Raw genomic sequence first — 8999 nt, forward strand, 5'->3', positions numbered from 1 at the left:
CAGGCAATTTTTTTGTTAGTTACACATATTCACTAAACTCGATTTTGAATAAAGGAGACAACACATCTAATTTTTCACCACTGCAGTCCCAGGTCCCAGTAGACAGACTATGCACATATTGATCGTAGAGACTCAATAAAACATTGTTGAACAAATCAAACCCTTGTCAAAAAAACATGGTAATGTTACAGCACGTAATGAGATGCATAATCTGTTTTCCAAGGTTCTTCTGTTTAACATATAGTCTCTAAGATTTAATGCTCAAAGACAAGTGCTATGTTGTATTATTCTCCAAAATCCTCCCCCAACAACAGACATATATCACATTAGACATCAATACAGGTGCAAATGACTCAAAACATAAAGGAGTGGGATGACGATCTTTCCCAAGCCTACTGAAACTTAGCTGACCACAAAAATAGTCGTTTCCTTTAGTCTTTTAATATAATGAATTAAAGGTACACTGATTTTTTTTTTTTTTCCAAGATTTTATTTTTAAGTAATGTCTACACCCAACATGGGACTGGAACTTACAACTCTTGAGATCAAGAGTTCAATGCTCCACTGACAGAGCCAGCCAGGCACCCCTGATACTGATTTTCTAACAGAGTATCTCTGAACTCCTACAAAAATCTTACTTAGCTATGATGCATTTAAAACACATACTTCAATTTACTACAATCTTAGGTTTTGGCATTTATAACTAGCATATAGTTTTTTTTGTTATTGTCCTTCCCAAGTTTTGGTATTTGTTATATTTAGGCTCATAGAGTGATACAAATGTTTCTTTTTTTCCTAATCTCTGGAGAAATTTAAGGTCCCTGAAAATTCTGGACCTTAAATCTTTTGGGGAAGATCTTTGACAACTGCTCCAATTTCTTTAATGGATGGTCTATTCAAGTGTCTTAATTTCTTCTTGGGTCAATTTGGTAACTGTTTTCAAAAATATTCCTGTTTCACCTAAGTTTTCAAATTCATGGACATACATACAATTTTAACTTGTTGGATTCGTCCATTTGTCTTTTCAAAGAATTAGGTTTTAATTTTCTTAATGAGAGCAAAAGACTACCTACAGCAAAAATATCAGCACACCTAACAGTAGTCGATATTCCAGGCTGAGGGCTGTCTCATCCTTTCTTCCTTACCCCCATTAGAAGAGTCAACCACTCTGAACTTTTAACCTCGCCAAAACAGAGACAAGGCACTTAGACTTACTACAAATTACAGTTTCCAAACCCTTACATTCAGTAAATTCCCCTAAGTTTGTACATAAAATGTGCTAAGCAAAAAGGTACAGAGAAGCTCGGAGACAAAAATACCTGTAATAAGAAAGTTGCCATGTTCCTCCAAAGGTTCACTGTATTTTCGGACCACATGATTTAAACCAAGGTCTAACTCATAGAAAGTAAGCGTCTGCTGGGTATTAGCTGCTGCTTCCCCTGTGGGATCATTGTCTGCTTCCTATAGAGAAGTACATGAGCACAAACATGGCATCAGGATTCCTCCATCTACAAATGGGGAAGCAGAGGTCCACAACAGTTTACCAACGTTCACACTACTAGGTTAATGGCAGAGCTTACACAGGAACCTGGGTCTCCTGTGTAAGGGTTCTCCCTACTGCCTTCCATTCAAAGCAAAGAATGGTACGCCCCACCTTTCACTACCTCCCTGCAAAAAACATCCCACATAGAGTTTCACTTCCTTTTTTAGACAACTCTTTCCAATAAATACCATTTTTACAGGGATACTGTTCAAATCAGAGTAAGGTATTATTACATAGTTAGGTGAGCTATGAAACATTTCAGAGAATCTTAGTAAGACATTTGGAAAACAGAAAATATGTTAGCAGAATTATAAAACATGCACAATGAAGAAACCAATCAGGAAAGCAGTGAGGTGAGTGAAGAAACCCAAAGCAGGGTGGAAGGAGGGAGGAAAGGAGGGAGAGAAGGAGAGGAAGGATTCAAAGTCCCCATTACCTCGTAATCCATTTCCAGACAAGCAAACATTGGATTTTCAAATCCTACATCTACTCCAACCACATGATATACTAAAGTGTTCGCTTTGTGGGCTTCCAAGGGAGATGAAATGGTAAGCCGGGCTGCAGCGTCTCTGTTCAAGATATATACCAATTTCTGTTTTTCAATGGCACCTGTAGATAAAGGAGACAAAACAAATAAAATTTCCAGAAAATGAAGAGGGGCTTACACAACAGCCAGACTCACATCACAATTATTCCTTTAAAATCATTAGTAGCCAGCACTAACTCTAACATAACTATATAAATTATATAACATAACTCTAACATAAGTATATTTAGCATAAGATTTTGCTACCACAATGAACAACAGCATTTTATACCCCCTCCTTACTAATACAGACCTTAATATCCACTAACTCTTCAAAACTTTTTAGCATGCCTGAGATTTAATGATACTGGGAAACTAAAAGTTCATAAAAATTGCTGGCTTTATTCTCTGAGTTAGATCTAAAGTGTTGTAATTTGTCAGGAGGGGTTGCCCTCTGGAGGCCTGATCAGATACACATAATTTTCTTCAAGATATTTATCAGAGAAGAGACATGAATGTGAATCATCACTTCAGGCTGATGAAAGCAACCATATTCACTGCCTAATAATGTAAAATCATTTCGTTTCATCATAGGTTTTTGGCTACACACAAAGAAATGGAAAACACACCTAATCCAGCCAGACAGGAAATAGAAAAGGTATGTTAAGACTTCTCCCATTCTTTTAAAAGGAAAAGCAACTTTAAACCATGGTATTAACTGAAATACGATCCAAACTTTACCCAGGTAAGGAATTTATTGGCATACTGCCAAGAGCACAGCATTGTTATCCTAAACTGAGCATCTGTAAGAATCAGAGATGCACTCAAAAGAGCAAGTCACTCACTAATCATAACAGCTCGCCCCTTGGGATCCACAGCTAAGAACTGGCCAGGAACAATGCGGCGGCATCCACTCTTGCCAAAGGTTTCTTGGTGAATTTTCTCAAACATATTCTTAGATGGCTGGTATTCCAGGATAACAATCCGACCTGAGTCACTGCCAACCACAATGTAGTCTTTGGTGCCACCCGTCAGCCTAAAGGCCATGAGTGACCGGATAACACCAAATACTTCCACAGTTAGTAGAGTGTGTACTTTGCCAGTGTTGGGGTCGGGACGAAGCAGCTCCAGTATCTTCCCACGGGAAACAACTATTTCCTGTTGTTTGGTTCCTAGATCACCAAAACAATAAAGATCACAATCAGAACTAGTCCAAAAAGTACCTGGATGGATCAAAATGCCACTCAAGACAAATAAAAAATTGAGTAAGTTGGGGTCTTGGTATTTTAAGTTTTCTTATTCCATTTCATTTCTAGAATTGGTATGATTTAACAAAAGCAGTTTCAAAGAAAAAAAATTTTTTTTTCCAAAGAGAGCTCATACAAGTTGAGGACAGGGGCAGAGGGAGAATCCTGAGCAGGCTCCATGCTTGTCACATAGCCCAATGCGGGCCTTAATCACACGACCCTGGGGTCATGACCCAAGCCAAAATCAAGAGTCAGACACTCAACCAACTGGTCCATCCAGACCTCAAAGAACTTTTAAAACTGCCATCTAATATATACCATTTATTTCTAAACTCACCCCTAGAAAGCTCCCTTGCTTTCATAACCATAATCAACATCTCCAAACACCAATTTGCACCCATCTCGCCCTGCCTACTACATAATTCTATTGGGATGTATTGTCATCAACTTTTAACTGAATGTTTAAAATAACTAAATTCCTGGGGCGTCTGGATAGCTTAGCGGGTTAAGCATCCGACTCTTGATTTCAGCTCAGGTCGTTATCTCACTGTCCTTGTGTCAGGTTCTGATAGCACAGAGGCTGCTTGAGATTTTCTCTCTCCCTCTCTCTGCCCGTCCTCACCCTGCAACTCAAGCACACTCTCTTAAAATAAATAAATAAACGAAATATAAAATAAATAAATTCCTTCTTCCCAAACCTCCTCTCTGGTCCCAACTAACCTGTTATCAGTATTACTGTAATTTTCTCTGCCACCCAGGCTAGAAACTCATCTCCTTCTCTTTAGATCTGTCCCTGCTGCCCAGGTACAGGTCTTCACTATCTAATGCCTAAATGCCTTCCTTTCCATCCCGTTTGCTCCATTCTCATTTGCTCAAGGACACCACTTATCAGGCCACCTTACTTTCAAAAGGTCCCTTGGGGATAGGATAAGATCAAGTACTTCAAACTGTTTTAGAGATTATCAACATTATATAAATGATGTTGTCTAAGGATTTAAGAAAATTTTTTTCTATAATATATTTCAGGAAAAAATTTTGAATTTAATAAAGGAATTTGAGGGGTACCTGGATGGCTCAGTCAGTTAAGCGTCCAACTTCGGCTCAGGTCATGAGCTCATGTTTTCTGAGTTCAAGCCCCGTGTCAGGCTCTCCACTCTCAGTGCAGAGCCTACTTTGGATCCTCTGTCTCCCACTCTCTCTGTCCCTCCCCCAAAACTCCCCCCCCCATCAAAAATAAACATTTGAAAAATAAATAAATAAGGAATTTAAAACATGAAACCAGTTAATATTGAAAATGTTAAATTCATAAAGATAATAACTGGAAATCTTACCAGAGAAGTTGCCATGAATGGCAAAGCTGATGCCAGTGGCTCGCTGCAAGGTCAAGTTGTATAGAAACATGGTGGCAGCAACACTGAGACAGTCACAACTCCACAATCAGGCCTGTTATACCAAGTAAAACAAGCTAAGAGAACATAAAAGTAGAAAAATATCAGCTTGAAAACTTGTTTTAACAAACATTTCTGCAGAATGCAAACTGGTGCAGCCACTCTGGCAAACAGTATGGAGGTTCCTCAAAAAACTAAAAATAGAACTACCCTATGACCCAGCAATTGCACTACTAGGCATTTACCCAAGGGATACAGGTAAGCTGTTTCTAAGGGGCACACACACCCCAGTGTCTATAGCCACACTATCAACAATAGCCAAAGTATGGAAAGAGCCCAAATGTCCACCGATCGGTGAATGGATAAAGATCTGGTGCATATATATATATATATATATATATATATATATATATATACACATACATACATACATACACACACACACACACACACACACACAATGGAGTATTACTCGGCAATCAAAAAGAATGAGATCCTGCCATTTGCAACTACATGGGTGGAACTGGAGGGTACTATGCTAAGTGAAATTAGTCACTCAGAGAAAGTCAAATATCCCATGACTTCACTCATATGAGGACTTTAAGAGACAAAACAGATGAACATAAGGGAAGGGCAACAAAAATAATATAAAAACAGGGAGGGGAACAAAACCTAAGAGACTCTTAAATATGAAGAACTGAGGGTTGCTGGAGGGGTTGTGGGAGGTGAGATGGGCTAAATGGTAAGGGACATTAAGGAATCTTCTCCTGAAATCATTGTTGCGCTATATGCTAAGTAACTTAGATGTAAATTTAAAAAATAAAATAAAAACAAAAATAAAAATGATAGGGGAGCCGGTGACTCAGTCGGTTAAGCGTCCGACCAGCTCAGGTCTGATCTCACAGTTCATGAGTTCGAGCCCCACACTGGGCACTGTGCTGATAGCTCAGAGCCTGGAGCCTGCTCTGGATTCTGTGTCTCCTCTCTCTGACCCTCTCCCATTCACACTCTGTGTCTCTCTCTCAAAAATAAATGTTAAAAAAATTTTTTAATTAAAAAAATAAAAAAATAGTAATAATAAAACGCTAAATAGGGGCGCCTGGGTGGCTCAGTCGGTTGAGCGTCCGACTTCGGCTCAGGTCACGATCTCGCGGTCCGTGAGTTCGAGCCCCGCGTCAGGCTCTGGGCTGATGGCTCAGAGCCTGGAGCCTGCTTCTGATTCTGTGTCTCCCTCTCTCTCTGCCCCTCCCCCGTTCATGCTCTGTCTCTCTCTGTCTCAAAAATAAATAAATGTTAAAAAAAAAATTTAAAAAAAAAAAAAAAAAAAAACGCTAAATAAAAAAAAAAATTTCTATATAAGAACTTATGGATGAAGGTAGAACCCAGAGAGTAAGGCCTAGTGACAAACATATTTATAACCGGAGTGCATTCTACATTCCAGGCACTATGCTATAAACTTTTGTCTCTAATCTCACAAGAAACCTATAAATGACTCATTGTTACACTAATTATATAGCTGAGGAAATTGAGGTTAAGAAACTAAATCACCTGCCTGAGGTCACTAACAAGTGGGACTAACAAGCCACTAACAAAACGCTGGAATCCGTACCATTAATACAACACTATTTGCCTTTACAGTCACAGAAACTAAGCACCTCTACATTTATTTATTTTGCATAGGCTATACAAGCACTTGGTTCAAAATTCTTAAAAAGCACAGCAAAAAGCTCCGTTCGGTACTCCTCCCTGGGAAAATCAGTTTTACTAACTTATGTATAATGTCCTTCCAGACATTTTCTACATTTGTAAGTGAGAATATAATACTATTATTTTCTCTTCTTTCTAACTAATGGTTGGGCACTATATATTGTACACTCACATTATCCTGCAACTTACTTTTTATTACTTTACCTTGGAGATAGCAATAAACAAAAGGCTCTCTCATTTTTATTTTCCAGCTGTGGAGTATTCCACTGAATGGGTATATAAGGATCATTTAGACAATACCCTACTGATAAACATTCAGGTTCCCAATCTCTTGCTATTATGAACATTGCTGCCAAGAAAATCCCTCCTCTATAGGTCATTTATACGTGTATGCATATATCTTTCATCTTTAATCTATCTTAATTTTTAATTAAGATTAATCCCTGTAAGTGAAACTGCAGTACTGAGAGATTCATACATTTGAAATGTGGATAGATATTGCCAAATTACCTTTCAAAGAAAGTTTACCGATCTATACCCCCAGAAATCTGAGTCCCTATTTCCCCACAACCAGACCTTGGCTAGATAAAAATGGTAACTTAAGTGTAGTCTCCATTTGCATCTCTTATCTAGCTCAATATTTGATGATTAAAATTTAAAATTTAAATCCATTCACCATCAAAAACTAAAACAACACTCAATTCCTGTTACTTCAGACCTCTCTAAAAGAGTGTACAGTCACAAAAAAGGATTCTTTTCATTCAACAGGACTAAAGAGTGCAAAAGCAAACTGATGTACCTTTCTTTACCATAAAATTACCTAAAACTACAGCTATGCAGTTATTGCTAGAAAAGTTTTTCAATTATTTACAGACAAAAAGCAAGAGATCTTGAAAAATCCAAAGTAATCACTATGTAATTAACATAAAAATTTGATTTTGTTAAATGAGAAAAGAAAATTATGAGTAAACGTTCTCATAAATAATAGTCACAGAAACGGTTTTTGCCCAACCCAGAAATGGTTGAGAGGAAAGGATCAAATCCTCCACTCTGGATATGGGTCCTGAAAGATGTAAATTTTTCTTCTTGAAACTAAGGAACATTTTTAATGTTCTTCTAGGATGGTAGTGAAGAAGGAAAGTGGAAAAAGAGAGTGGAGAAATGACCTACAAGAAGCAAAACAGCGAAAACGAACAGACACAGACATACACCCACATCCCCAGAAGGGCGTATACACTGTAAAAGTTCCAGGGAAAGTTGTTCTCAGCTTAAAGTCTGAGGGAAAAGAAGCAAAGAATAGATTATAATTGTTCTCAATTGAAAAGTAGTAATGTGGTCAATTTCATATTTAAAAAAAAGAAACAAGAAAAAAAAGTGAATGTGATTCTCAAACAAAAGTAAATTTATTCTCTTGCATCCTCTGTGGTTATAAAATTTCAAACATCATTTCTGCATAAACTGCAGTTATCAACAAAATTTATAATGAAACCCTATCATGTTGTCAACAAGATCCATGTTGCAGGACTGACTGTACTAAATGTAAAGAAACGCTATTAAAAAAGGGGGGGGGGGGGGGGGGAGTACAGGCCCCTTCCAAAAGCCCTGAAAAGTTCCCCAGCCAACTCTACATTCTAACTCCTTAAGAACTCAATTTAGTTTCCAGTTCCTTTATAACTGATGACATCCGCTACAGTCTGTGAAGTTCATTTCCCTCAAACCTGGTTGGATTCAGGTTCCCCAATTATTCTTTCATCAGTAGCAGAAGTTGCATTTTGAAGGAAGCTCATTCTAAAACTACAAGAACTATATACCAGGAACCACTAACAGCCAAAATGTGGTAAATTTTGTGATTTTCCCCACTTCTATCTCCTGTCCGTGACTACTAAAAGCTTGAGCCCGTGATTGCTGCCCCCATTTTTTCTTGCGCCAAAGGTACATCACCGCATTGAAACTCGCAATGTCTTCAAAATAAATATTATTGTCACACTTTACACATGATAAAACTGAAAAATCAGTGGAGGAAACAGTTACCCCATTAACAAAACACAAATTCAAAATAGGGTCTTGGCTCCAAAAACTGTTTCCGTTATTTACGCTTTTAACACGCTGGGTGTTCCACCTTACAGTTAGCGTGTCCTTTACGTCCGTCTTGCCCCAGCTCACACCTCCTCCAAGGGCAAAAAGCTGGGCGAATTCTAGAAATCTTATTTTGACCCAGGCTTCGTTCCCCCCTTGTAGAAGGAAGTGGGAAACGACTCCTGAAAGCCATTTTCGTACCCAAGCGTTCCCCTCCACCTCCTCCTCGTCCTTTGCCGGGACCTTACGGGCCCAGGCTGCTTTAAAGACCCCTGCCAAACGTTCAGCTAACCTTCCTACATAGCCGTTCTCTGCCTCCCCAAGCCCGGGGAAGTCGGAAGGCTGCTTCTTTACCCTGCCTGAGGAAGGATGGCGTGGATATCCGACAGATGCTGAATTCCTTCAAGGCCTAGGCCACCGCCAACTTCAACCCGCCAGGCTCCGCCATTAGCTCTTAAAGCAGGGACCTTAAAGCGGGCCCGCGACGTAAAACAGTCCCCAACAGGCGCCTG

At 38.9% G+C, this 8999-nt stretch overlaps 1 protein-coding gene and 1 non-coding gene across 3 annotated transcripts in view; both read right to left on the reverse strand.

Annotated features, from left to right (window-relative positions):
* The window catches only part of SF3B3 (splicing factor 3b subunit 3), a 49999-nt gene extending 41030 nt beyond the window's left edge, over window positions 1-8969 (reverse strand). The window contains exons 1-5 of one of the 2 annotated variants that reach the window (XM_019455318.2): window positions 8842-8969; window positions 4648-4781; window positions 2915-3241; window positions 1980-2152; window positions 1320-1461 (exon numbers count right to left, since the gene is read on the reverse strand). In XM_019455318.2, coding sequence (XP_019310863.1) covers window positions 1320-1461; window positions 1980-2152; window positions 2915-3241; window positions 4648-4717 — 712 coding nt within the window. In that variant the 5' untranslated portion in view covers window positions 4718-4781; window positions 8842-8969. The remainder of the gene's footprint in view (window positions 1-1319; window positions 1462-1979; window positions 2153-2914; window positions 3242-4647; window positions 4782-8841) is intronic. The other variant, XM_053906659.1, reaches the window with a different exon arrangement.
* LOC128778228 (small nucleolar RNA SNORD111) lies at window positions 2528-2607 on the reverse strand. The gene has a single exon (XR_008423642.1). It is a non-coding gene; the product is annotated as a small nucleolar RNA SNORD111 (small nucleolar RNA).
* Window positions 8970-8999: the final 30 nt, after the last annotated feature.

The sequence above is a fragment of the Panthera pardus genome, unplaced genomic scaffold, assembly GCF_024362965.1.
Source record: "Panthera pardus isolate Hobbes unplaced genomic scaffold, ASM2436296v1 HiC_scaffold_19, whole genome shotgun sequence".
NCBI lineage: Eukaryota > Metazoa > Chordata > Mammalia > Carnivora > Felidae > Panthera > Panthera pardus.